A 27,942-nucleotide genomic window follows, 5' to 3' on the forward strand; every position below is an offset into this window, starting at 1 on the left:
CAAGTGGGGCTCATGGGGGCTGGTGGCGGGCAGGGGCTCCCCTCCCCGCTTCCTCTTCACTCCCCAGGGCCAGCCACAGCCCCTGCCCACAGAGGGTGAGGGGGCGCCGGCGAGGGCGGTCTGCCTGCAGGACCGGGAGAGGCGGGGGCAGGCCCAGCCCCAGGCCCGCGGGCCCCTCCCAGGCGTGGATGGCCAGCTCTGACGCCATTCAGGAAAGGGCCGCGGCGGCCCCATCTCAGGGACCCTGAGGGCTGCTGCAGGGCGTTGGCGGGTGATGGTGGCGCCCTGAGTCGGCTCACAGCGCCTAGTGACCCCCCCGCACGGCTGTCCCGATGCTGCGGGCACGGGCCTCGTGGCGCGCCCTCCTGATCCACGTCCCGGCCTTGCCTGTGGGCACCTCGGAGCCGCTCCGCTCCCGGCCCTCCACCGCTGGCCCTGGTTTGTGTCACCCTGGCAGGTGATGCGGCTTCTCCACCAGGAGCCGCAGCAGAGGGACGGGAGGAAGGGCGGGGGGAGCAGCGGACGGGGTGCAGCGGGGGCCGGGGGCGGGGGCTGGGGTGGCGGGAGCAGGAGAGGCCCAGGCGGGCGCGGCGAGGAGCAGGAACAGAAGGCAACGGCCGGGGCCGGCGGCTCAGGGCGGGGACCGAGCCCACACCCGCTGGCTGTCGCCAGCCCCGGGCCACAACGAGGCTCTGATGCCCTGAGTCCCAGGGAGGACGAGAGGTCAACTAGGAGGCCCTTCTCCCCAACGCTGCCCCCTCCTAGGGCCGTCCAAGGCGAGGGGCCTGCCCCGCCCGAGGCAGTGACCCCTGCACCTCAGCCCCATGCACCTACCCCTGGGCAAACGACCTCTGGGATCCCGGGCCCTGCCATACTCTGAACTGCGTGGGTGTGAGTGTGTGTGTGTGGGGGGGGAGTGTGTGTGGGTGTGTGTGTGGGTGTGGGTGTGGGGTGATGTGGGGGTGTGAGGAGTGTGTGCTGTGGGTGTGTGTGGGAGGGTGTGTGTGTGGGAGAGTGTGTGTCGGTTGGTGGGTGTGTGTGGGTGTCTGTCGGTGTGGGTGGGTGTGGATATGTGTGTGTGGGGGGGGGGTGTGGGGGGTGTGGGGGGGGTGTGGGTATGTCTGTGTGGGGTATGTGTAGGGTGTCTGCGGGTATATGAGGGGTGTGTGCAGTGGGTGTGTGTGTAAGGGGCGTGTGCAGTGGGTGTGTCCGTGTGGGGGGGTGTGTATGGGGTGTCTGTGGGTATATGAGGGGCGTGTGCAGTGGGTGTGTCCGTGTGGCTGTGTGTGGGGTGTCTGTGGGTAAATGAGGGGCGTGTGCAGTGGGTGTGTCTGTAAGGGGCGTGTGCAGTGGGTGTGTCCGTGTGGGGGGTGTGGGGGGGTGTCTGTGGGTATATGAGGGGCGTGTGCAGTGGGTGTGTCTGTAAGCGGCGTGCGCAGTGGGTGTGTCCGTGTGGGCTGTGTGTGGGGTGTCTGTGGGTATATGAGGAGTGTGTGCAGTGGGTGTGTCCGTGTGGGCTGTGTGTGGTCCTTGGGGGGACTCTGCGCGCACGCAGGGGTCCGTGAGGTTGAGCTGGTGAGCGGTTCCGGGAAGATGGGGGCGCGTGCGTGCGCGCTCGGGGTGAGAGCCTTGGGCCGCGCTCCTCGGGCGCCCCCAGGGTCCCCGGTCCTCCCGGGGCCTGCCCCGTGGACCCCAGCAGCTCACACGCGGGCCTCGCTGCCCACCTGGCGGTCGGCGCCCTGGGGCCCGGGCTCGGCGCCGAGCAGCCTCGGCCCGGCGGTCAGCCCCGCCCTCGTGGCCCCGCCCTCCCGGCGTTCCCTGTGCGCTGCCGCCCCCTCGTGGCCATCTGCGGCGTGGCCTCCGTCTTGGCGCCGCTGGGGCCGCCCCTGGTAGGGGGTGTCCGGGCAGAAGACGGGCCGCCCTGCCCGCGGGAGGGTCTGGCAGGCGCCTGGGTGTCAGGAGAGCCCTGCCCAGCGGTCTACGGGGAGATGTCTGGGCTCCTCCGGGGCGCAAGGCCACGGGCATTGGGCTGAACCGTGGTGGAGCCTGGGTCCCCAGATCTCAGATCCCAGGGCTGGAGGAGGGCTGGCAGTCTTTCCAGGCTCCCCACCCCCCTACACTGGGGGTCTGCAGGTGCTGCTTTTCAGGATGGGATCAGCAGCGCAGGTCAGAACCAGCCCCAGGCGTGCAGGAAGGAGCAGGAGACCACCCTCGGGCCTCTGACCTGTTGTGAACGGCACTAGGGAGACCCGCTACCCAGCTCTCGCCCAGGGACCCCCCCACAGCCCTGCCAGCCAAGCTGGCCGATCCTTACCTGACCTGAGCAAGGCAGGCCTCCCCTCCCTTCCCCACCCCACCAGCCCTAGGAGTGTGAGGGTACCACCACCCCCTGGGGGCTCTGTGGGCGTCACCCTCACTTGACAGGTGAGAAAACGGGGGTCCGCAGGGGCAGGGAGCAGGGCAGGACCCAGCCTTCGGACCCCCCGGACGAGGCTTCCTCTGGCACCTGGGGGAGGATGCGTCGGGGTGGGGGTGGTGGGGGCGAGTGGCGTCCATCCTCACCTCCAGGTGATAAGGCCGCAAGGGCGTGTGCCCACCTGGCCCACATGGGGCGGGGCCTGGGCCGGGCTGGGTGCTGGTCTGGGGGCTGAGCCGGTCCAGCTTAGGGCGGGCCGTCTGCGTCCTGCTGCTACAGCCCAGCTCGCTTGGGGCCAGTTCGACAGTCTCCCTGTCTCTGTCATACACACATGTATACATACAATTAGGTACACACGTGTACATACAATTAGGCACACACATGCATACATACAAGTAGGTACACACAATTAGGCACACACATGTATACATACAACTAGGTACACAGGTGTGCATATACAATCAGGTACACACATGTATACATGCAACCAGACACACACATGTATATATACACACATGTATGCATACAATCAGGCACACATATGTATGCATACAAACAGGTACACACATGTATGCATACAAACAGGTACACGCATGTATGCATACAATTAGGGAGGGAGTGACCAGGGCTGCAGACAAGATCTGGGGACTGCCCTGCAGTGTGGTCAGGTGGCCACACGGGGGACACCTGGCCCTGTTTCTGGACTCAGAGCAACGGGGAGGAGGCATAGGCTTCCTGGGTGCTGGGAGAGGGATGGGAGGGGTCAGAGGTCAACAGGTGCCAGGGAGGGGGAGGAGGACCTGTTGAGGGGAGGCGTGGGGCCAGGCAGAACAGGGTCGCCCCAGTTTCCAGGAGCAGGCAGGGCTCAGGGGGTCCGAGAGCCCCCCAGCCCCCCACAGGTGGGGGCTCCCCCAGACCCCTGCCCAGTCCCGCCTCAGCTCTGCATCTCCACTGTCGCCGTGATGATAACCGGGGCCAGGCCTGAGGACACCGGGCCTCCAGCCAACACACACCCACGTGCACACTCACGTGTGTGCCCATGCACGCACACACAGACGCACGCTGGCCCTTCATTCACACGGGCGGGAAGACTGAGGGCCCAGCCTGTGGGAGAGGGGCTGTGCCCAGGCCCACGCTCACCAGGCACCCACGCAGGCCGGGGCCCGGCCCCCACAGCGGGCGACTGCGCCCAGCGGGCAACCGACAAGGCCAGGCCACCGCCAGGCCCCCACCCGACCCGTCCCCACGTCCCGCAGCCCACCCAACCCCCTCAGCTCTCCTCCCTCCCAGGGCAGAGCCCAGTTTGGGGGATGCAGGGACCCCATCGATTCCCACGGGGTGCATACCCTGGGAGACAGCCGTCCGTCCCCCGAGGCAGCCTCGAGCCCAGGGTGTTTCCCTGGGGGCCGGAGGGCGGCAGGTGGCCCTGCCTGGGGCTCTCAGGGCCGGGGTGGGCTCAGGCCCGTGCCCATCTGGGAACAATGCGGGGCCCCCACCAGGGCAGGTCCCGGAGAGAAGGTGCGCCTCTCCTTACAACGGCCCTGGGACGAGGGCGACCCCCACTTCATGGACCTGGGGGCCAGGCCTGTCAGATGGCCGCTCTCAGCCCAGGCTGTCCATTCCTGGGAGGACAGAGGGGTAAGCCACCGAGGTCCTGAGCCTCTTGCGAACCCAGCATCGCATCCCAGGGGGCCAGCACCCCCCTGCATTTGCTGCCAGGCCCCTGCCAGCCCCCAGGTCACCCATGTCTACAGCACCCCCTCCTGGGTGTCCAGGGCTGACCCAGAGCTGTCCGCAAAGGCACACCCAGCCCAGGACCCTGGCCAGAGCTGGAGGCAAGACCTGAGCCCCTCAGCCCAGCCTGTCTGCCCGGGCCCACCTGCCCAAGGCCGCCTGACAGCCACAGATGGGCGGCCTGGGGGACCGTTGTCACCAGCGGTGACTGCCGCAGCCGCCTGGCACCTGCTGTGGATACCTCTCGGAGCAGAAGCATCAGACGCGGCCCAGCCCCGGGGTGCCTGCCTGGGAGCGAGTGGAGACTCTGGGGAGCTCAGGTCTTCGCACCTCATCCGCAGGCCCACGGGAGCCTGGGTGGGATGGTGGGAGGGCGGGAGGCGGCAGAGCCCAGGCCCTGCACAGCCAGAAGCCTGGTCCTTCCTGCAGGCAGCCCCACCCCATGAGGGCTCGCTGACCACGCTCCCTGACCCCTGCCCGCCCAATGCCCGTGCCAGTGGGGGCCATAGGGCTTGTCGAGGGCAGGCCAAGGAGCCATGGGGGGAGGCCGAGGGTTCTGCACCCCACACCCTGGATCACCAATGTCGGGGCCCCTTCCCTCCTCAGCCCAAGCTGCCGAAGACTGGAGCCTCTGGGCAGAGCCCCGGCCTGCCAGGTATCCTTAGACCCATCACCATCTCCAGTGCGGCGACTGTCTCCCCGGGACCCCTGGGCAGCCGCGGGAGCTCCCACAACGGAGGCCACTGCCTGGGCCAAGTGGGCCATCGGGCAGCACCTCCAGACCAGGGTCTGACCGGCCGCTGGGCTGTTCCTGCACCAGCTGCTCCCCAAGCTGGGCAGACTGTCCACTCCTCCAACCACTCTCTCCCGGGCCAGCTGGCAAGCTGGGGGGTGACTCCAGTCACAAACACCCCGAGGCGCAGAGCCCCGGTCCCTTGATCCTCTGGGGCTGGTGGGAAGGGCCCCTCTGGAGTGCTCACGCCCCTCACCCCCGAGGCAGCCCCCGCCCTGCCCGCACCTGCCCATCTCCGGTCCTGGAGGCTGGCTGCGGAGTGCCTGACCTGGGGTCTGTTCCCTGAGCCCACCCTGCCCCTAACAGCCTCTCCACACACACCCCGTCCTCCCGTCCTCCCCTCGAGTGTCCAGCACTGCCTGTCCGCCCGGCCTCCGTCACACACGAGAAGAACCCACGCAGTGGATGGGGCCCGCCCACTTACAAAGCAAACACGGCACCACAGCTGACTTAAAGCCCAAACTCGCCGGTCCTCCGGGAGGGGGAGCAATGGATCTTTTCAGAGCGACGGGTTCAATACAAGAGTCCAGTTGTTTTTGAATGCGTTCATTCATCCAACGAAGGTTTCCTGGGAGCCTGCTCCGTACTGTGCCTCTTAGGGCTTCTAGAGACGTGTGGACTCTGCCCCCAAAGTTCATAATCTAATGAGAAATAGGGTGTGTTTTAACTCATGTCCATTTGTCCAGTAAAAAGGGTGAGATGTAATGGATCGATAGATGGATAACAGACAGATAAAGGCATAGATAGATCCATGAATATAAGAGGGAGGGAGAGAGAGGACAAATAGATGATAGACGGATGGAAAGATGGTAGATGGATGATACGTGGATGGATGGAGGACGGATGGACAGGTGGATGGATGGAGGAAGAGAAAGAGGGAGGGAGGGAGGAAGAATGCATGTATGGAAGATGGGTGGATGAACAGAGGATGAGTGTATGGATGGACGGAAAGATGGTGAATGGATGATGGATGGTGAGATGAGTTCATGAATGGAGGGTGGATGGAGGAAGGGAAAGAGGGAGGGAGGCAGGGAGGCTACGTGGATGGAAGGTGGGTGGACGCATGAAGGACAGAGGATGGATGGCGAAACCGAGGAGACAGACCTTCCCTGTGCTCATGGCCCTCTACATCTGCATCCCTGCTGCAGACGCCCAGCCTCCTGAGCTCCAAAACAGCCTTTTGCAAACTGGCCCAAAGGGCTCCAGATCACCAAGGCCCAGCCCTTTCCAAAGTCAAACCTGGTAGAGAGTCAACATGACTCCCAAAGCTCTGGTCACCTGGGTCCTCGCAGCTGGGGCAGGCAAGCTGCAGAGCGGCTGACCTGTGACCTGCCAAGCCCCCCCTGGCCTTCTGCGCTCCGGGCTAAGTTTAAAGTGACACACACCAGAGACAGTGCGCACACCTGCACGGCAGCTCCCCGGGAGGGGCTCTCAAAGAGGGGAGAACGTGAGAAGTTCACCGCTGCCCATGCCCCTGCCCCCACCTCTCAGGCCCAGCGGAAAGGGCACCTCCTCCAGGGAGCCGTTTCCAAGCCAGGGAGCCTCCCCCATCCCAGTTCTCCATGGGGGTCATGGAAAGTGCCCTGGGTTCTGTCCTGGGCACCCACCAGGCTCTGCTCCAAGAAGGGAGCTGGGCCTCTGGGCAGGTGGGAGGCAGAGGCCAGACTCCCCACTTCCCGGGGACCTGCATTCACCTGACGCCCCCAGCCAAGGCCCTGCCAGACCCCTCCCTTCAGACCAGCCCCGTCCAGGGCTCAGAGGAACTAGACCGACTCCCTCTGGGCGCCCTGGCAACGGCAGGACAGCCCTGCCGCACCCCGGCCCACGCCTGTGAGTGCCTCCCGGGGAGGGGTCCTCCCCCGGCCCCTGAGCACAGGCCCTCACCGGCCCGCAGTGGGCAGGGCCCGGGAGCCCGCGGGGGTCCAGCTCCAGGGCTGGGGCAGCCTGGGGTGGGGCGGGCCGGTCCTGGCCCTGGTCCAGCGCCTGTCCCCTCCCCCTCCCCTCTCGGGGAGGTTTGCGATCCAGTGTCATAACCAGTCGGTCCTGTTTGGAGGGAAGGGCTGCGGGTTCTGGGGCAGCCGGGGGCTCAGGCGTTGGTTGGGAGAGAGGCGAAGCGTGCAGTGAGCGTGGCGGCGGCCCGTGTGCGCCTGTGGGGCCAGCACACGTGTCCAAGCACGTGGCCGCACGGGAGGCCCAGACACGCACGCGGGCGCACGGTTCGTAGCCCAGGTGTGGGCTGTGCGCGTCGGCGGGCGAGTGCACGCCTGTGTGCGCCCCTCCCGGCACCAGCGGGCACACACGCGCCTCTGATGGAGACCCCCGGCCTGCAGCACAGCAGCCTGGCCGCCCAGGGCCTGGGCCCGAGCAGTCCCACCACCGCCCGACCCCCATCGGGGGGATGAGGAAGACCCAGGGGCCTGGGGAGGCCCCACCTGGCACCCACGTGGGCCCCATGTTGAGCTTTGGGGTGGCCCCTCCCAGGGCAGGGAGTATCCGGTGTCCCCAGAGACTCCAGCCCAGCCCCTCCCCGCGCAGAGGACTCGCCCTCCCTGCGGGTCTCCCGAGAGTCTGGGCATCCCAGGAAGTGGTGGGGGACTTCTGCAGGGACCGGGGTCGGGGGTCACAGGCTCCAGGCCAGGAAGACCCCATCAGACACGAGCCCAGAGTAGGCGGGGCCACCGCCCGGCCCAGTGCAGGGGGGCTGCGAACGCCTGCAGTCAGCGTCAGCATCTCACGTCCGGGGAGGCCCACGGGAAGCTGCTCATGCCATCCCGGGGGCCACAGGAGGCCCGGGGGACACCCAAGCTGGCACCCGACTTGGAGGGACAGCCTCCCACAGGGCCCCCTCGGCGGGCACCAGTGTGGGCAGTGGGGGCCTCTGCGTGGCCACAAGCACCCGGAAATCCCTGCCAGCCTGCACCACAAAGAGGCCGCTGCCCTTCTGATTCTGAGGTTTTATAGCAAAATGCAGAGATAAGTCAGCTTTGATTCTGCTCTGTTTTATGAGGCTGTGTTCTCACTGGCTCTCTCATCCAGGGGAACAAACGGGTTTATGGCCGGCGCCCCATCTTGCCGTCAGAGGCAGGTGGGGCGGCGGGCGGCCGCTCTGATAAGATGAGCCCTGCCCCTGCTGCATGGCTGCTGGGGGGAGCCTGGAGCCTCCCTGGCTGGCCCCCAGTGCTCCAGGGGGCACCGGAGGTCCTGGGGCACCCTCCACCACCCATCCTCACACCCCTCAGGGCCAGGACCCACGCGGGGTTCCCGGGGCTGTGTCCAAGCAGACCCCAATGGAGGCCAGCCTCCACCAAGCTCTCCCCATCCCGGAAACCCCGGAGGTGGGCAGGCCGGGAGCCACAAACCTCCCGGGGGACCTGGGTGAACTCCGTGTCCCCCAAGTTCTGCCTTGGGGGGCCTCAGGGATGAACCACCTTCAAAGGGGCCGGAGGAAGCCTTGGGCCCCACCCCTGCCCTTCTGGGGACATCAAAGAACCCGCCGAGGAGCTTGGAGCCACCCAGCTCTCCATCTCTAGAGGGAGGAGCCGCCAGCCTGGCTCCACCCTGGGTCCAGAGGAAGGCCCCCCACAGCGACCCCTGGACACCCGGACCCCACCTGAGGCACCCACCTCAGGGGCCTCTGGGAAACATCTCCAGGGGGATGTGCACTCAAGACCAGGGCCTGCTCCCAACTGGACGGGTCCTGGCCGCATCTTGGGGGCTGGGACGCAGCCCCAGGTCACTTCACGACCACCCAGTGTTGACCAAGGTCCAGGGGCTTCAGGAAAAGCGGGGCTTCCGGCCCCGGGGTGACGGGCCAGGTACCAGGAGGCTCGGGTCAGGTGGTGGGGCGGAGCAGTTTCTTTTCTCCCCGTGAGACAAAGCCCTGATGACTGGGGGACTGGGCCACGTGGGGCTGACCACGGTCCGTCACTCACATCACACCCTATTTCTTCATCGCACAGTCCCGGGAGGGATCCCCACTTTCCTGGCAGGAGCACAGAGGCTGGGCAGGGTGAATCCCCGCCCGGGGTCATGGGGCTCGGGCGGGCAGAGCCGCTTGGGGGTGCAAGGTCACACGGGCAGGGAGGGGCCCGCGCGCCAGACGCTGCCTCCGCCTTCTCTCCGCTGCCCAACAGCAGGGCCTTCGAGCAGGAGCCGCCGTGGAGTCGTCACCACCCGCGGTGCAGGCTGTCCCCCAGGGTCCCTGTGGGCAGGGGCTGCGGGCGGCACTCTCTTGCCTCCCTGCCCTCCCCGCTCGAGGGCTGGCGGGTGGCGCCAGCTATGGCCAGGACCTCGGGCGGGCGGGCAGCGGGCACATCTGCACACATGTGGCTCCCGGCTCACCCAGGGCCTCCTCCCGGCGTGGCGGCTGGGCCCCACGGACAAGCAGGCCCCCCAAGAACAGGACTATATGGAGTGCTCGCTTGTGGGTTGGACCCTGCTGTCAGTATCAGGAGCACACAGCCACCCTCTAGGGGAGGTAACTAGACAATGAACGAACAAGTAAGTGTCTTCTAGGGAAGCGATCTGCAGACGATACCACGCTAATGGCAGGAAGCGAGGAACTAAAGAGACTCTCGGTGAGGGTGAAGGAGGAGAGTGAAGGAGTCAGCTTAAAACTAAATATTAAAAAGACTAAGATCATGGCATCCGGCCCCACTACTGCGTGGCAAACAGAGGGGAAGGTAGAGGCAGGGACAGATTTCCTCTTCTTGGGCCCCAAAACCACTGCGGACGGTGACTGCAGCCACGGAATCAGAAGATGACTGCCTCTTGGCAGAAAAGCTATGGCAAACCTAGACAGTGTGTTGAAAAGCAGAAACATTATTCTGCTGACAAAGGTCTGTATAGTCAAGGCTATGGTCTTCCCAGTGGTCACTTTTGGTTGTGAGAGCTGAACTGTAAAGAAGGCAGAATGCCAAAGAATTGATGCCTTCGAACTGTGGTGCTGGAGAAGACTCCTGAGAGTCCCTTGGACAGCGACCCAGGGGAGATCAAACCAGTCAGTCTTAAGGGAGATCAACCCTGACTGGTCTTTGGAAGGACTGAGGCTGAAGCTGGAACTCCAGTATTTTGGTCATCTGATATGGATAGCTGACTCATTGGAAAAGTCCCTGATGCTGGGAAAGACTGAGGGCAGAAGGAGAAGAGGGCGTCGAAAGATGAGATGGCTGGATGGTATCACTGATGCAATGGACATGAACTTGGGCAAACTTCGGGAGACGGGGAAGGACAGAGAGGCCTGGTGTCCTGCAGTCCGTGGGGTCACAAAGAGGTGGACATGACGAGGGGACTGAACACCACCACCAGGAGACAGGAAAGGGCTTCCCAGGTGGTGCTGCTAGTAAAGAACCCGCCTGCCAATGTAGGAGATGTAAGAGATGCAAATTTGATCCCTGGGTCAGGAAGCTCCCCTGGAGAATGAAATGGCTACCCATTCCGGTATTCTTGCCTGGAAAATCCCATAGACAGAGGAGCCTGGTGGCCTACAGTCCATGGGGTCTCAAAGAGTCTGACAAGATGGAAGCAACTTAGCACGCAGAGATGTGACATGCTGGTGCTGGAGAAAAATCCACCTGGACCGGGGGCACGGAGGCCTGAGCCCATGAGGTGCTCTCGGGAAGCCTCTCTGAGGAGCTGTGGGGATGAATATCTGCTCCAGGCCTTTCCCTGCAGAGGGGGCGCGTGTGCAAAGGCCCAGAGGCAGGAGAGGTACCTGATCCCGGGGCAGCAGGAGGAGGGGCTGGTGGGAGAGGGGAAGTGGGCCAGACCACAGAGCGGGGAAGAGGAGGACCACGGCCCCAGCCCCCAGGGCACGTGCCGGCTGCACCAGGGTCCTGAGACCCCTGCCTGGGCAGGAGCTCTCAGAACCGCTCACAGCACGTCTGCCCATACCTGACTGGACGGGCTGCGGCCAGGCCTGGGTCTGTGCGTGAGACAGGTCCTTGGATCCCCCGTCGGCAGGCCCGGGGGGCCCGAGGCCTGAGAACCCAGGACGGCCAGCAGAGAGGGGAGGGGCCCGTGCTGCTGCCCGGGGAGTGGGCGGCCCTTCAGACCAGCTCCTCTGCAGGGGGACCGCTCATGAGCTGGGTGGCAAGCTGGTTGCCAGGCAGACAACGAGGTCACTCCCTAGACCTGTGAGCAGTCCTGACGGCCTACCTGCTCCCTAAACCTGGCTGGCCCCTCATTCCAGACATAACCCGTCCTGCTCCCGGCTCTGCAGCTTGGAGGCCAGGCCGCTGCCTGTCCCAGCCTGTCTGTCTGCAGTAGCATCAGGCCCTTTCTCTTTCCAGGACTCAGGCCAGCAGCCCACCCTGCAGAAGGCCAGCCAGACAGACAGGTGGGCAGGCGGCCTGAGGCGGGGGCCAGGCCCCGGCAGGGGGCGGCGAGCACAAAAGGCCAGGGCCAGTGGGGAGAGAGCGCCCAGCAGGGACGGGAGAGGACAGTGGGGCTGGAACACTCTGGAAAAGTGAACAAAACACGGGGCCAGGCCTGCGAGGGGCCAGGGAGAGACTGAGGGAGGTCTGTGGGGTGGAAAGAGCCAGGCAGAGCCTCCGGCCCCGAGGGCCAGGGCGCCCCAGGCCCCAGAGGGAAGGAGGTCGTGAACCCAGGCCAGCCAGAATGGACAGAGGCTCCTCAGACTGTCAAGGGCCGGGGCTAGGCGAGCTGGAGGGCACAGGGGTCTCCCTCCCCGGGGCTGGGCTCCATGTCCCTCCAAGCCCAGGCAGGGGCCGGGGCCTATAGAAGCCGGGGTAGCCCAGGGCCACTGGTGACACCAGCTAGGGACCCCACTGGGGCCCCCGATCCCTGGCCCCCCGGCCTCCCTTCCCCTCCTGTTCACTGCTCTTCCCAGATGGCTGTTATGCCCTCCCCTCCTGGGAGGGTGGGCTCCAGCCTCTGTCCTTGCATGCTCCGAGGGACCAGGCACTCACTACCTCAAGGCCCCCTTCACCCATAGGGTCCCGCGGACAGAGCCCAGGCTGGGAATGTCCTCCCAGGGTCCCCGACAAGGCAGGGCCAGCCCTGCGCAGATGGGAGGGCAGGGTGGCCTCTGTCTGACCTGCTCTGCCAAGCCTGAGGGCCTCTGTGTTCTGTCCCGTCCCCAAGACCACAGGTGTCTGAGGTCAGAGTTTGCAACCAGTTGTGGGCCTGGCCCCTAAACCCACTCCCCACAGAGAGGGCACCAGACCCCAGCCCAGGCGGCTGCTGAGGGGGACGCAGCCTCTCTCAGCTCTCCCCAGCCGGTCCTCCACCCTCACAGGCCCTTGGTGACCCCGTGGACGCAGCCCAGACTCCTCCTTCTTGCAGTGACCATGGGCTCTACATCGCCCACTGACTGGCTTCCAGGCCCCTGTCCTGGGACTCACTTCTAACCAGCAGGACACAGCAGAAGTGACCACGTGGCCTCCAAGGTTAGGTCACAAAGGGTGCTGGCTCGCCCCTCACTCGACCGGAGGAAGCCAGGCAGGGACTTCCCCTAGAGAGGCCCTCGGGGCGAGAACCGCCGTGGACAGCCAGCAGCCTGCAGTGTTGGGAGGTCAGGTCAGGAGGGCCTGGGGCCTTCAGGGAGCAGAAGCAGTCCCCTTCTGGGGGTCCTGGCCCGGCAGACCCTCCACAGCTGAGGCCTCCCAGGAACCCCCGGTGGCACAGAAGTCTTGATTCAGCCCATTTTATGAACAGTGGGTGGGGCTCAGAGAGGCAGGCTGTCCGCCCCCCTTGCTAAGGTGAGCTCACTTGCCTTCCAAGTCCTGCGAGGCAGGCCCAGGCCACCAGCACAGACTCCGGCCCTGCAGTTGGCCCTGTCGTCCCCTCCGGAGGCATCTGGGACCTAACAGGCCTGGTACATCAGGGAAGGCTTCCTGGAGGAGGGTTCCCAGAAGAGTCAGGTGGGAGAGGAGATAAGATGGCACTCCGGGTGGGAAGTGACGCCAGAGGGCTCCCCAATCCACCCAGCAAGACCCTCCCTCAGTGGGAGGTCTCCGCCTGAGTGGGGCAGTGGGGGGGTCACCTGGCCAGACAGCCGGGTCCTTTACACCGGTGCTGAGCTGTGACCCCAAGGATGGGGGAGGTGGAGGCCGTGTGGCAGGGTTGGGGCTGCCGGACGCTGCTGCCCTGGGTTCAGACAAGGGTGCTCCCAGGCTGGGGGGTGTCTGAGGGAGGTCACAGGCGGAGGACCCAGGACGGAGCAGGTGTGAGAGGGGTCACAGGCCAGCAGGGCTCCCCAAGCACGTGCCGCCAGCCCGCCTGCTCAGAGGGCGGGCGGGACCCTGACCCCAGGCCCACTTTCCTTTCAAGCTTGGCCCCCAGCCACTCTCCCCGGCCCTGCCCGTGAGCGCAAGGCTGGGCAGTGGGGGCCGGGCTCTGTGTTCCGGACTTGTCCCTGCAGGATGGCGGGTCCACCCTCGGAGGACAGGAGGGCTGAGGAGCGGCACCCGGCTCATCGCCTGAAGCCCCGGCAGCTCCACGAAGGTCAGCAGGAGGCGACCACTCTGGAAGCAGAAGGGGGTGCCCGGAGAAGGCCCTGGCTGCCCCTTGGACCCCAGCGGCCCTGCCCCCAGGCCCATCCCTGGCACTGGCTTCTGGCAGGAAATGTCAGCAGCGCCCCCTCCAAAGGTGCCGGCCCCGGTCACAGCTTCCACTGAGCCCAGGCAGGCCTGTGAGAGGACGTCCGCTGGGGACCGGGTGATGGCTCGCTTCGCCACGGGAGCCACTCGGAGGGACTGGGCCTGCTCTTGCTGCAACACAGGCCATAGGCTGGCCCTGCCCCGAGGGCCTGTCCAGCCTCTGGCCAGCTGGCCTCCAGGCAGCCCTCGGGGGTGAACGGAGGAGGGTGCGCAGGACGCTCGCCGGGAGCTGGCAGTCCGGGTGGGTGGAAGGCAGAGTTGGCGGGCGGGCCGCCTGCGGGCAGTTTATGGCCGCCTTGGGGAGCCCCCGGCCCGGCAGCTGGCCGAGCCTTGCACCTGCCTCTATGTTTGCACAAATCCCTCCCTAATAGACTTAATCACGGGGCTTTGATGACTGTGCCAGGGACCCGCGCGGCCGCCCTGGCCGCGGCGAACAAACGCACCATTGTCTGCAGCCCCACCGCCCAGGGCTGGTTAATGGGTAAACAGGGGGTAAGGCCGGCGCCTGCCTCAGGCCGGGTGGGGAGCCACCGGGTAAGGCCTGGGCACCCCAGCCCTCAGCCCACACGTCCTGCGCTGGGGCCCCCGGAGGGCAGGGAGCACTCCGTCCCCCTCGTTCTGGAGCCAGCCTCCCGAGCCCTGGAGCCGGGACACAGGTCTCCAGGACAGCAAGGCAGCCACTCCAACACCCCCGCCATGGGCCAGCAGACCCCACCCACTGCACACCCCCAGGCCCAGGGGACAGAAGGGGCTCATGAGCAACCCTCATGCAACAGGTGGGAGTGTAAGATGGGGCAAAACAGGTTCACGTCAATTCAGTCCCTCAGTCGTGTCCAACTCTTTGTAACCCCATGGACCGCAGCAGGCCAGGCCTCCCTGTCCATCACCAACTCCCAGAGCTTTACTCAAACTCATGTCCCTTGAGTCAGTGATGCCTTCCAACCATCTCATCCTCTGTCGGCCCCTTCTCCTCCCATCTTCAATCTTTCCCAGCATCAGGGTCTTTTCCAATGAGTCAGTTCTTCCCATTAGGTGCCCAAAGTATTGGAGCTTCAGCTTCAGCATCAGTCCTTCCAATGATATTCAGGACTGATTTCCTTTAGGATGGACTAGTTGGACCTCTTTGCAGTCCAAGGGACTCTCAAGAGTCTTCTCCAATACCACAGTTCAAAAGCATCAATTCTTTGGTGCTCAGCTTTCTTTATAGTCCAACTCACATCCACACATGACTGCTGGAAAAACCATAGCCTTGATTATACAAACCTTTATTGGCAAAGTAATATCTCTGCTTTTTAATATGCCATCTAAGTTGGTCATAGCTTTTCTTCCAAGGAGCAAGCATCTTTAAATTTCACGACGGCAGTCACCATCTGAAGTGATTTGGGAGCCCAAGAAAATAAAGCCTCTCACTGTTTCCACTGTTTCCCCGTCTATTTGCCATGAAGTGATGGGACTGGAGGCCATGATTTTTGTTTTTTGAATGTTGAGCTTTAAGCCAACTTTTTCACTCTCCTCTTTCACTTTCATCAAGAGGCTCTTTAGTTCTTCTCTTTCTGTCATAAGTGTAGTGTCATCTGCATATCTGAGATTATTGATATTTCCCCTGGCAATCTTTATTCCAGCTTGGGCTTCATCCAGCCTGGCATTTCATATGATGTACTCTGCGTGTAAGTTAACTAAGCAGGGTGACAATATGCAGCCTTGACGTACTCCTTTCCCAATTTGGAACCAGTCTGTTGTTCCATGTCCAGTTCTAACTGTTGCTTCTTGATCTGCATACAGATTTCTCAGGAGGCAGGTCAAGTAGTTTGGTATTCCCATCTCTTTTCAGGATTTTCCACAGTTTATTGTGATCCACATAGTCAAAGGCTTTCGCATAGTCAATAAAGCAGAAACAGATGTTTTTCTGGACCTCTCTTGCTCTTTCTATGATCCAATGGATGTTGGCAATTTGATTTCTGGTTCCTCTGCCTTTTCTAAACCCAGATTGAACATCTGGAAGTTCACAGTTCACGTAATTTTGAAGCCTGGATTAGAGAATTTTGAGCATTACTTTGCTAGTGTGTGAGATGAGTGCAATTGTGTGGTAGTTTGAGCATTCTTTGGCATTGCCTTTCTTTGGGATTGGAATAAAAACTGACCTTTTCCAGTCCTGTGGCCACTGCTGAGTTTTCCAAATTTGCTGACATATGAGTGCAGCACTTTCATAGCATCATCTTTTAGGATTTGAAATAGCTCGACGGGAATTCCATCACCTCCACTAGCTTTGTTTGTAGTGATGCTTTCTAAGGCCCACTTGACTTCACATTCCAGGATGTCTGGCTCTAGGTGTGATCACACCATCGTGGTTATCTGGGTCATGAAGATCTTTCCTGTATAGTTCTTCTGTGTATTCTTGCCACCTCTTTTTAATATCTTTTGCTTCTGTTAGGTTTATACCATTTCTGTCCTTTATTGTGCCCATCTTTGCATGAAATGTTCCCTTGGTCTCTTTAATTTTCCTGAAGAGATCTCTAGTCTTTCCCATTCTGTTGTTTTCCTCTACTTCTTTGCATTGATCACTGAGGAAGGTCTTGCTGTTCTTTAACTCTGCATTCAAATGGGTATATCTTTCCTTTTTTTCTTTGCCTTTAGCTTCTCTTCTTTTCTCAGCTATTTGTAAGGCCTCCTCAGACAACCATTTTGCCTTTTTGCATTTCTTTTTCTTGGGGATGGTCTTGATCACTGCCTCCTGTACAATGTCACAAACCTCCGTCCATAGTTCTTCAGGCTCTCTGTCTATCAGATCTAAACCCTTGAATCCATTTATCACTTCCACTGTATAATCGTAAGGGATTTGATTTAGGTCATACCTGAATGGTCTAGTGGTTTTCACTACTTTCTTCTATTTAGGTCTGAATTTTGCAATATGGAGTTCATGATCTGAGCCATAGTTAGCACCCAGTCTTGTTTTTGCTGACTGTATAGAGTTTCTGCATCTTTGGCTGCAAAGAATATAATCAGTCTGATATCGGTGTTGACCATCTGGTGATGTCCACGTGTAGAGTCTTCTCTTGTGTTGTTGGAAGAGGGTGTTTGCTATGACCAGTGCGTTCTCCTGACAAAACTCTATTCATCTTTGCTCTGCTTCGTTCTGTACTCCAAGGCCAAGTTTCCCTGTTACTCCAGGTATCTCTTGACTTCCTACTTTTGCATTTCAGTCCCCTATGATGAAAAGGACATATTTTTTGGGTGTTAGTTCTAGAAGGTCTTGTAGATCTTCATAGAACTGTTCAACGTCAGCTTCTTCAGCATTAGTGGTCGGGGCATAGACTTGGATTACTGTGATACTGAATGCTTTGTCTTGGAAATGAATAGAGACCATTCTGTTGTTTTTGAGATTGCACCCAAATACTGCATTTCAGGCTCTTTTGTTGACTATGATGGCTACTCCATTTCTTCTAAGGCATTCTTGCCCATGGTAGTGATGCAATGGTCATCTGAGTTAAATTCACCCATTTCAGTCCATTTTAGTTCACTGATTCCTAAAATGAAAACCACTACAATATTCTAAAGTAATTAGCCTCCAACTAATAAAAAAATGATAAAAAAAAGAAAAATAAATAAATAAAATATTGATGTCAGTGAGCGTCCATAAGCCTCTTATCCTTATCCATCAGAGGGCAGACAGAATGCAAAATAAGGCAGGTACTCAAAAGCTGAATAGAGTCACCGTGCCACCCAGCAGCGAGGCCCCGAGGTGCAGACCCACAAGAATCGAAAGCCGTCTCTCAGAGACACACTTGCTCACCCGTGATGACAGCAAGCGAGGGGAAGCAATCCAGTGGTCCAGCCCCGCACGGCAGCATCCCTCCGCCTTAAAGAAGAAGGAGGTCCTGGCACACGTGGCATCATGGATAAGCCCCAGGGAAGCCGGGCTTTAGCAGAAAGTCAGTTAGGTTTAGAGGAAACATCCAGAACGGGGAACTTGCACACAGATGGCAGACTGGAGGTCTGGGGGCTGGCGTGGGGCGTGAGTGCTTACGGGTGATAGAGCCATCCCCGAGGGGCCTCCCGGAGGTCCAGTGGTTAAGAACCTGCCTTGCGACGCAGGGCTGGTGGTTCGGCGCCTGGTCCGGGGAGATCCCGCGTGCAGGGGGGCAGCTAGGTGCTCGTGTCACAACTGCTGAAACCTGAGCGCACTCTGGAGCCGCACGGCAAGGCCGGAGAGTCTGCGCCGCAGTGGCCGAGCCCGCGGACGCCGAAGGTCCCGAGAGCCAAACCCGGTCAGATGCAGCCCGACGAGTAAATGAACATTCTTAAAAAGGAAGAAGAAACACCTCCGAGCAAGACGCGGGGGCTGGCTGCGCTGTGCCCTGACGCTGAATGCTGCCCTCAGTTCAGTTCAGTCGCTCAGTCTGACTCTTTGCGACCCCATAGACTGCAGCTCGCCAGCCCTCCCTGTCCATCACCAACTTCCGGAGCTTGCTCAAACTCATGTCCATTGAGTCAGTGATGCCATCCAAACCCCTGATCCTCTGTCACCCCCTTCTCCTGCCACCTTTAGTTTTTCCCAGCATCAGGGTCTTTTCCCATGAGTCAGTTCTCCACATCAGGTGGCCAAAGTATTAGAGCTCCAGCATCAGTCCTTCCAATAACTACTCAGGACTGCTTTCCTTTAGGATGGACTGCTTTGATCTCCTTGAAGTCCAAGGGGCTCTCAAGAGTCTTCTCCAACACCACAGTTCAAAAGCATCAATTCTGCAGCGCTCAGCTTTCTTTATGGTCCAACTCTCACATTCATACATGACTACTGCTGCCCTATAAAATAGTTACTCCTAGGTTCTGTGAATTTTACCCCAATTTTTTTTAAAAAAAGCACCGTGGTAGATGAACGGACTGTGGGTTCCAGAGCATGGGAAACCTGGAGAGGCTCGCGGCGGGAGGCACAGACCGCGAGCCGGGCAGCCGCGCTCAGAGCTCACCTCTGCTGTGATGGCCGCACGGGTGGCCTGGCTGCCCTGGCTGGGCCTCCCCGGACAGCTGGGAGAACAAGCCCGCCTCTGGGTGGCTGTGTGCCCACAGTGTCGGCTGCGGCCTCAGGAGGGGCCCTCCCCACCACCACACTGCCCCGTGTCCCTTCGATCCTGTTCCTCTTCCTTTTTCACCAAAGACCTACTATGTGCCAGCCAGTCCCCGGGACACATGAGTGAGCTGGGGGCAAGATGCACCCAGTTCTATGGCAGGTGGGCACTGCCCTCCGAGGGAGGAACTGCCCCGTCCCCGGGAGCCACCTGGCCCCACCCTCCCCTCCCGGGTCCCCGACCCCCTGGTGCACTGGCCTGGGCTTTGCGCTGGGGAGGTGCCCGTGCCTCCCTCTGACCTCATCCCCGGTGGGAGCCGGGATGTTCCTGGGGGCCGCCTCACCCTGTGCAGCCTCCCCTGCCCCCAGCTTCCCTCTCCTGGGGACCCCACCCTGGACAGGGCCTCACCTCCCTCCAGAGTATTCAAATCCCCCCTCAACTGGACCCAAGTCTGCAGAATTTTAAAAAGAACTAATAGCCCTTTTCAAAGAGCAGCTTCAGGTTCACAGAAAAGCGAGTGAAGAAGCAGAGTTCCTGCAGCCCACCCTGGTCCCCAAACACAGCTTCCTCTGTCATTAGCGACTTCCAGCCATGGGTATATCTGTTACAACTGATGGACCGACAGTGATATATAAAATTTTATTCCAATAAAATATACAAAACAGAGAATGTGCCATCTTAACTATTTTTTAAGTGTACGGGGGCTTTAAGTACTGAACGTGAAAGTCGTTCCGTCGTCTCTGAATCTTTGTGACCCCATGGACTGTACAGTCCGTGGGATTCTCCAGGCCAGAATCCTGGAGTGGGTAGGGTAGCCTTGCCCTTCTCCAGGGGATCTTCTGAACCCAGGGATCAAACCCAGGTCTGCCGCACCGCAGGCAGATTCTTCACCAGCTGAGCCATCAGGTTAAGTACTGAGTTGGCCAAAAAGTTCGTTTGGCTTTTTTCTCAAGCTGGTGCAGACACTGTCACATAGCTATGCTACCGTCACCTCCACCCACCTCCAGAGCGTCTTCATCCTCCCAAACGGACGCCCCGTCTCCGTCAAACACTCGCTCGCCTCCCCTCCCCGAGCCCCCGGCCCCGCCGTCTGGTCCCCGTCTCTATGGACGTGACCCCTCCCGGGACCTCACGCGGGTGGAATCAGAGCCTGACTTACTTCACTGGGCACCCTGTCCTCAAGGCTCATCCACGCTATGCCGTGTGTCAGAGTGCCCCTCTTTTTTAAGGCCGAATAATATGCCATGGTGTGGACGGACCACATTTTGTTTATTCACACCGATAGATTGTTGCCTGAGGCTCACCGCTGACGAGAGGGCTCAGCCGGGGTTGTACATTCTATCTCTTGCTGTTGCTATTTAGTCACTAAGCTGTGTCAGACTCTTTGTGACCCCATGGGCTGTAGCCCGCCCGGCTCCTCTGTCCAAGGCATTCCCCAGGCAAGAATACCGGAGGGGTAGCCATTTCCTTCTCCAGGGGCTCTTCCCCACCCATGGATCGAACCCGCATCTCTTGCATCTCCTGCATTATTAGGTGGATTCTTCGGCTCCACATGGGAAGCCCATGGATTTGGACAAACGTACAAGGGCGTGTATTCACGTTGTCACGCCACGTGGAGGCCTTCACTGCCCTGAAACCATCTGAGCTCACGCTTCATCCCTCCCCCAGCCCCTGCTCTTTCAGGAATGTGTAGTTCTGCAATTTCCAGAACCTCACGGGGCTGGAGGCAGTCTGTGCCTCCCCAGACGGGCTGCTCTCCCCCGTGATATGTGTGTACATCTCCCATGTGTCTCTCCCTGAACACCCGGCTCATTTCTTTAGAGGGTTTTTGGAAGCATTCAGTTTTCTCCCATCAGAAAAAAAAAAAAAAGACCCTGCCCTGAAGGCTACCCCCCAAGCTTCCCCCAAGCTCTTCACCAGAAACCTCTTGGAGGAGTGAAGATGCCCACTCCGGCCATCTGTTGCGCCCCAGTGCATCCAGACCGTCTCCTGCCAGGGGCCGAGGGACCAGCTGCCTAGCCAAAGGTGTGCCCTGACCTCCACGCCCGTGACCGCTCCCACCCTCCCCAGCCCCCTCGGGGTCTCTCCCACCCAGCTGCCCCCCCACCTGCCGAGAGCCTCGGTGGGCTCCCCTGCCAGATCTCCTAGCCTTCCAGTCGTAGACCCCATGCTGTCTCGCCCAGGCCACCCAGCCCTGTCGCCTGGGCTCCGACCCCAGAAGCCCCTCTCCCATGATGGACAGCAAGCAGGCTCAGCGCCAGGCCAGGGCCCCGGGGCTCTGTACACCGCTCTTCCTCCTCGATGCCACAGTGCCACCAGCTTTCGGCCCGCCCCGCCGGCAGCCGCCTCTTTCTTGCCCCGCATCCTGTCCATCGGCTCCTCCCGCGCATTTTGTCCAACTGCAGCCCCAGTGACTCATCAGCGGAGGGAGGGCACCTGTTGCGTCTCCCCTTAAAGCCCCCCACCTGCGTCAGCCCCTCCAGGAGCTCAGACTGACCTCTGCAAGCACGCAGGCCGCATGCACCGACCTGTGCTTAGAAGCCCGGGACCTCCCCAGGCTGGCTGGGTGATACACGCCAAGCCCAGCCCCTCTCTGTTCTCTGAAGGACGTGCCCAGTGAGCCACAGGGCCCTGGCACGTGCTGCGTCCCGGCCGAGTCACCGTTCCCGAGCACGCTCCCTTGGGGAGCTTTCCCGGCCGCCAGGCCAGGCCTGTGCCCTGCTCCTCACTCCCGGTTCACACTCAGGCCAGGCACCTCTCGGACACGGGAGATGGCAGGGACGAAGCAGGCCTAATCATCCTGGTGGGGAAGAAGCAGAGGACGTCAAGTCGGTATGTATGTGGGTGTTCAGGGAGCGAAATTCCATGCAAAAGTAGAAGATGGATCCCCGCACATGGAAAGTGAAGATCCCCAGGGCCTTGTCCAAGACGGAGGGGCGCCAGGAGCAGGCTCCCAGCAAGTCCGTCTGGAGAAGCGTGCTGACCTTCAGGTGGACGGGCTGGGAGAAGTCGAGGCTGGAGATGGGCTACGGTCGGTACTGCCTGCAAGGGGCGCGGAAGCCGTGGGCAGACACGCACACCCAGGATGGACACCTATGCGGAAGCCGCCAGCCCGTCCAGGCCAAGAGGCGAGCACAGGAGAGGAGCCTCCGCTCAGGCCCGCTGGCTCTCCGGGTGTCTGCACCCCACTGTGGACCCGAACCCCACTCTCAGACACCAGCCGAGTCAGCGCAGACAGCGGGCGCTCCACCAACCCTGCAAAGCTGGAGGGACGCCTCCCTGGAGGAGGCTGGGGGTGGAGAGCCTCCCCCCATGAAACACTCAGAGTGGCAGCTGCCTGGGCTCCCCAATCACCACTGACAAGGCTGAGCCCAGGAGGGGCAGGGCCTGACCTGGGGGCAGGGTGACCGCAGCTGGGGCTCAGACCAGGTGTCCGTCGGAGCCTGCGCGGCACCTGGCTCCCTCTGCCTGGACCCCACCCAGTCAGGCCCAGAGGGGGACGGTCCCCCGGGATATCTGGGGGGGTGGGCCTGGGCAGACAGCACCTCCTGAGACTGGGGGGGTTGGGGTGCCGACTCCCTCCCGGGTTCCTTCCAAGTCCCCCAGAAGCAGAGGCTACAGACTCGTGTGTGTGTGTGTGTGTGTGTGTGTGTGTGTGTGTGGTTATGACCATCCGGCACCCAGAGGGACCTGCGGGAGATGGAACCTGGGCCCGGCTGGTCCCTCCCCGGGCTCCCCGCCCCAGCTCCCGGGGGCGCTGCACCTGCCGGCACACGCAGGCACACAGCACGCAGGGACACGTGCCTAGCCCCCGGCAGGGACACACGCGTCCACACCCGCAGCCACACCCGCCGGGACCCACCCTCGGCCCCCCACCGCCGCGGGCAGCGACAGCCACACCAACGCCCGGCACACGTCCTCAGCTGCGTCCACCCGGGCCGGCAGGTTCAGACAGACGCCGTGCACTTCAAAGCCCCAGGCGACCGACCTGCCGGGACAGGGAGGCCACAGACGTGCAGACGCACACGCCCCTGCAGCCTGCCCGCCTGGGGCCTGGACGCCGAGCCTGGCTGGGCCCGGCCACCTCGCACGCTTGGGAGGGGCTCCAGGGCGGCAAGCTGCTGGCCTCCAGGGGTCCAGGGCAGTGTCCCTGAGCCCGCCTGCCTGCAGGCTGACTGTGGGCCCTGACTCTGGGGCACGGAAACCTCCGCCTGGCGCCGCTCCCCCGGCTACCGAGGTGGGCTGCCGACTGCTCCCAGCGGCCCTGGGAGGCCGTGCCCACCCGCCTTGCCGCACAGAGTGGGCGGGCACCCCCAGCCAGTGCAGTCTGCAGGCCCTAAGAACATCAGGGAAAGCTGAACCCAGGAGCAATGGATCAGGCAGCCAGCTCAGATCTACAAATCTGCAATCTGTGGCTGAAAGTCAAGTGTGAGTCCCAGGGCCTCCCGGCAGAACCCAGAGGCAGAGGTGGCAGGGCCAAGGCAGCCCAGGATGGGTTGTGGGAGGCCCGCAGGCCCTGGGCAAGCATCTCCACCAGGAAGGAAGATGCTGGGAGACCCTCCCACTTGAGATGTTTGCACCTGACTCCCCAGCCCCTGGGCTGGCAGAGAAGCCCCCCTTTGGAAGGTGGGGGCCACGTGTTACTCAAAGACCACGCGGGGACCTAAGACAGGCAGGTGCCCTCCTCAGCATCCACCCCACCACCCTGCCGGGCCTCCAGACCCACAACTACAGCCTCAGCATGACCAGCCGGGAAGGGCTCACCATGACGAGGGTTGGAGGGTCATACCCACAAGGAGCAGCAGGGCTCGCCATCAGGGAACCCCAGGGCCTGGAGGAGGTCAAGGCAGCAGCGTGGCCCGGGGGTGGGAGAACTTGTTTACCAGGGCCCATTTCCTGGGACATGGGACCTGACCCCCAAGTGGGGACCCCAAGTTCACTGCAGTGATGGCCCTTGGAGCCGGGAGGAGCAGGGGCTCACGGTAAAGGATGCCCAGAGGCCAGGGCTGCATGGCAGACAGCGGAGGAAGTAAGGGCTGGAAAGATGGGTGGCTCACGCGGGTCTGTGTGTAAGGCCAGGACACCCACAGCCATGCTTGCGGGAGGCCCCCAGCACGCTCCACTTTAAAGGCAGCAGGAGGGGCCGGCGGGGGCGCCAGCATCGCCAGGGCCTGGCCAGGGCTCATCCCCGGAGACCGGGCTGGTGGGGGTGGGGTCGCTGTGATAGAGCTGGGCTCCGGCAGTGACGGGGCAGAGAGAATCCCAGAAGACAACAGGGCAGCGTCTATCTGCCAGCAGCAGGGAGGCCACAGGCTCGTGACAGGCAGAGTTACAGGCTGACCTGCGACCCCAGAATTCACAAGTCCAAGGCCTGACCCCCAGCACCCAGAAGGTAACTGTGCTGGGAGCTGGGCCTTTAAAGAGCTAAAATGGGGTCACTAGGGTGGGGCCCTAATCCAAGGTGACTGGGGTCCTTATAGGAAGAGGAGGTCAGGACACAGACACACTTAGAGGGATGACCCTGTGCGGACACGGGGAAGAGACGGCAGTCTGCACGCCCAGGAGGGAGGCCTCAGGAGGACCAGCACTGCCCACACCCGGGTCTGGGATTCCAGCCTCCAGGCCTGGAGACAGTGAATCGGGCTGTCTAAGCTGCCCGGCTGTGGGCCTTTGTGATGGTGGCCTGAGCTGACGCATACAGGCAGCAAAGCTGAAAAGGCAGCAGGACCCTGCCCTGTGGCGTCTGCGGGGAGGTGAGAGGGATGGGTAAGCGGGAGAGGAAAGCAGGTGTCCCGGGCGGAGGTCATCCTTCCCAGGGCAGGCTCCGACCAGTTCCCAGACGAGCCTGTTCTCGGACCCAGACATCAGCAGGAGAAGCTGGGTCCCCATGGGAGGACCCGTGACACAACCAAGAGCACCCAGGCATATGTCCGTCGGTCCCTCCCCTCTGGGGACCTACAGCGACGGGTCAGGCCGTATCCTTGGGGGCCCAAGGGGCCTGGGGTCTGCAGGGCCGCTGCGCCCACCCTGCCTTCTCACTAATGCTGAGACACTCGGACTGATGGAGAAGCAGCACGTGAGGCAGGAGACGGCGGCCCCACCCAGATCTGTCTTCACAGGCCGCTTGTGTCCATGGGCCCCTCCTGCTGAATAATCGCCACGGACCCGCTGGGCAGTGGCGGGCCTGCACGTGGCCTCTTGACTTTCCATAGCAGGTGAGAGCTGGTGGAGTCCCCAGACTGCTGCCCCTGCCCCAAACCCAGAGGGCCTTCATCCCCCTCTGGCCAAGATGGAGAAAATTGTTAAGTGGGAGTGTTAGTCCCTCAGTCTTACAGCCCCATGGACCACAGCCCACCAGGCTCTTTTGTCCACTGAACTCTCTAGGCAAGAATACTGGAGTGGGTTCCCATTCCCTTCTCCAGGGGATCTTCCTGACCCAGGGATCAAACCCAGGTCTCCCACGTTGTAGGCAGATTCTTTACCAGCTGAGCCACAAGGGAAGCCCAAGAATACTGGAGTGGGTAGCCTATCCCTTCTGCAGCGGATCTTCCCGACCCAAAGAATCGAACCGGGGTCTCCTGCATTGCAGGTGGATTCTTTACCAACTGAGCTATCAGGGAAGTGCATAGATGTATAAGACAGTGATTCCCAAGAGCTGGGGAGCAGACGAGGTGACCCCCAAAACCCCAGTTCATGGCCTCGAGAGAGTGTCCAGGCCACAGCAGAAATGGGGCGGGACCCTGAATGGGGAAGATGGAGCTGGGGGTCTGGGGAGACCAAGACAGCTTGGGTTTGCAGGACAAAAGGAAGAGCTGTACAGACAGAGAGCCCTAAAGGGTTGCAGAGGGGCCTCAAATATGCAATAGAGAACTGACCAGCACAGGCTGGAAGGCAATGGCCCAAGGCTGGGAATGAATGCACCAGGGGATGTGGGCGAGAGGTCCTGCTGCCCACTCAGCAAAAACAGGGCCAGCCCGCCAACCAGCCCAAGAGCCTCACAAGTCGTGGGGCGTCACTAGACCCAAGGGGCCTGCCTCCGCTGTGGGGAGTAGTTAGTTAACCCCAGAGAGACAAGCGATCCGGACCTGCCTAGCACGTTGTAAAGCAAGATCCAAAAGGGATGATCCTTCCCAAAGTAAGAGAACCGCATTCCGGAATAAAGCAGATCCACGCAGAGATACCCGGCATCCAGCACAGTGAAGCTCACACCATCCACACGGATGAGAAGCTGGGCAGCGTGCGAGGCAGCAGGAAGAGACGAGACCCAGAGAGAAGGGTGCCCGGATCAACCAGAGCATGCCAGCCGCCGGAATCGGCAGGCAGGGCCAGGGAGATGGTGACCGGTTATTGTGACTGCATCGCACAGACAGCCAGAGACACGGAAACCACGCAAACCGGGCCAGTGGACTCTAGACGTCAATGGACCAGGGCGGAGGGGAAGACGCACTGGCCGTGATCCCGACGATGGACCAGGAGAAAGCATTCCAAACGAAAAAGAGGAAAAAGAGTGTGAGCAAATGGCCAATGCACCAGCGGGGCCACCTCAGGAGGCCTCACAAACGAGTAATCAGTGTTCTCATGGGAGGGATGGGAGAGGGACAGTATCTGAAAAACAATGGATTTCAGCTCCAGCACATAGAGAGCTACACTCCTTCCATAAGAAAAAGCCAAACCAGCTGAAAAATCATTAACTTTTCTTGGATCTATCAAAGACCTGAGATTACAAGGCAAAACTTCTCCCTTAAAGTTAGGAGAGACCACAGATCTGATGAGTCACAGCAGAGATCTGCCTTCCGAGGACAGAGGCCATGAGCCAGGAACAGCCAGAGACACTCATGTGGTCACGCTGACCAGCTGCCGGAGGCTGAGAGTGGACAACAGTGTGAGCGAGTCTCCTGGAGGACACAGTCTGGACTTTCTGGGACTCTGCCAGGTTCTCGTGTGGAAGAGCTCCGAAAGATCCAGTCTTGGCTCCGATGGCAGGGTGGACGGAGCGTGAGGGCGGGGAGGTGAAGGGTAGTCACTGAAAAATACACACAGAGCCTCCTCCGGATAGGCTGGCTCTCCACCTAGGAGGGGCATTCCCAAAGCCATACAGAACACTCTTCATGGGGTTAAAGCCACAACAAACCTAGACAAAGTACTAGAAACCAGAGACATCACTTTGCCCACAGAGGTTCTTATAGTCAAAGCTATGGTTTTTCCAGTAGTCATGTACAGATGAGAGATGGACCATCAAGAAGGCTGAGTGCCAAAGAATTGATGCTTTCAAACTGTGGTGCTGGAGAAGACTCTTGAGAGTCCCTTGGACTGCAAGGAGATCAAACCAGTCCATCCTAAAGGAAATCAGAAACAATATAAGAGATGATAAGATGGTGGAACAGGATTGAAAGAAAGAGCGTGTCCACCTAGAATTCCATGTCCAGTGGAAATATCTTTCCAAAATAAAAGTGAAATAAAAACATTTTAGACAAACAAAAGCTATGATATTTAATTTCCAACAGACCTTCGCTACAAAAAGTGTTAAAGGAAATTCTTCAGACAGAAGGAAAGTGACAGCAAAAAATTAAGAGCACAGAATGGTAACTGCATAGGTAAGTATGTACTTTTTCTTATTATTTAAATATCCTTTAAATATAGCTGTCATTGTGATCGATGTACCATAATGATGTAAGATGTTAAGGACACGGAAGACTGAGTGTGGAATAGACGGGAACCGTGTTCTGACTTGAGAAATTTTCTTAAAATCTAAAACTATTCTGAAATAAAAATTTTATCTAGAATGTGACTTCCTTACATGAAATTGATAGCTGCACAGTGTGGGATTTATAGCACGTAAGAGTGAAACATACGATAACAGTAATGTAGAGGTGAGGGGCGGAGATGGAAACACACGATCGTAAGGTTCTTACACTACATGGGATGTGGTATAATGTCACTTGAAGACACACTGCGGTAAGATAAACATTTATATGAGACATCCTGAAAAGTGAAAGTAAAAACTGTCCAGTCACATCCGACTCTTCAAGACTGTATGGTTCATGGAATTCTCCAGGCCAGAATACTGGAGTGGGTAGCTGTTCCCTTCTTCAGGGCATCTTCCCAACCCAGGGATCCAACTCAGGTATCCCGTATTGCAAGCGGATTCTTTACCAGCTAAGCCACCAGGAAATATCCTGAAGCAACCACAAAAATAAAACAAGTGACTATAGATAATAAGCCAACAAAGAAAATAAATAAATCATGGAAAAAACTCAAAGATGGAACAAATAGAAAGCAAATTGTCAGATAATGAATGTAAATCCAATCTTATCA

At 60.3% G+C, this 27,942-nt stretch overlaps 1 protein-coding gene across 1 annotated transcript; it reads left to right on the forward strand.

The window, feature by feature from the left end:
- Positions 1-332: 332 nt before the first annotated feature.
- Positions 333-7,345, forward strand: LOC122677310 (collagen alpha-1(I) chain-like). The gene is made up of 8 exons (XM_043877284.1): positions 333-457; positions 1,658-1,889; positions 3,560-4,054; positions 4,136-4,906; positions 6,092-6,185; positions 6,651-6,773; positions 6,838-7,035; positions 7,233-7,345. The coding sequence occupies exons 1-8, from the start codon at positions 333-335 to the stop codon at positions 7,343-7,345; spliced, it is 2,151 nt and encodes a 716-aa protein (XP_043733219.1).
- Positions 7,346-27,942: the final 20,597 nt, after the last annotated feature.

This window comes from Cervus elaphus, chromosome 2 (genome assembly GCF_910594005.1).
Source record: "Cervus elaphus chromosome 2, mCerEla1.1, whole genome shotgun sequence".
Lineage (NCBI taxonomy): Eukaryota > Metazoa > Chordata > Mammalia > Artiodactyla > Cervidae > Cervus > Cervus elaphus.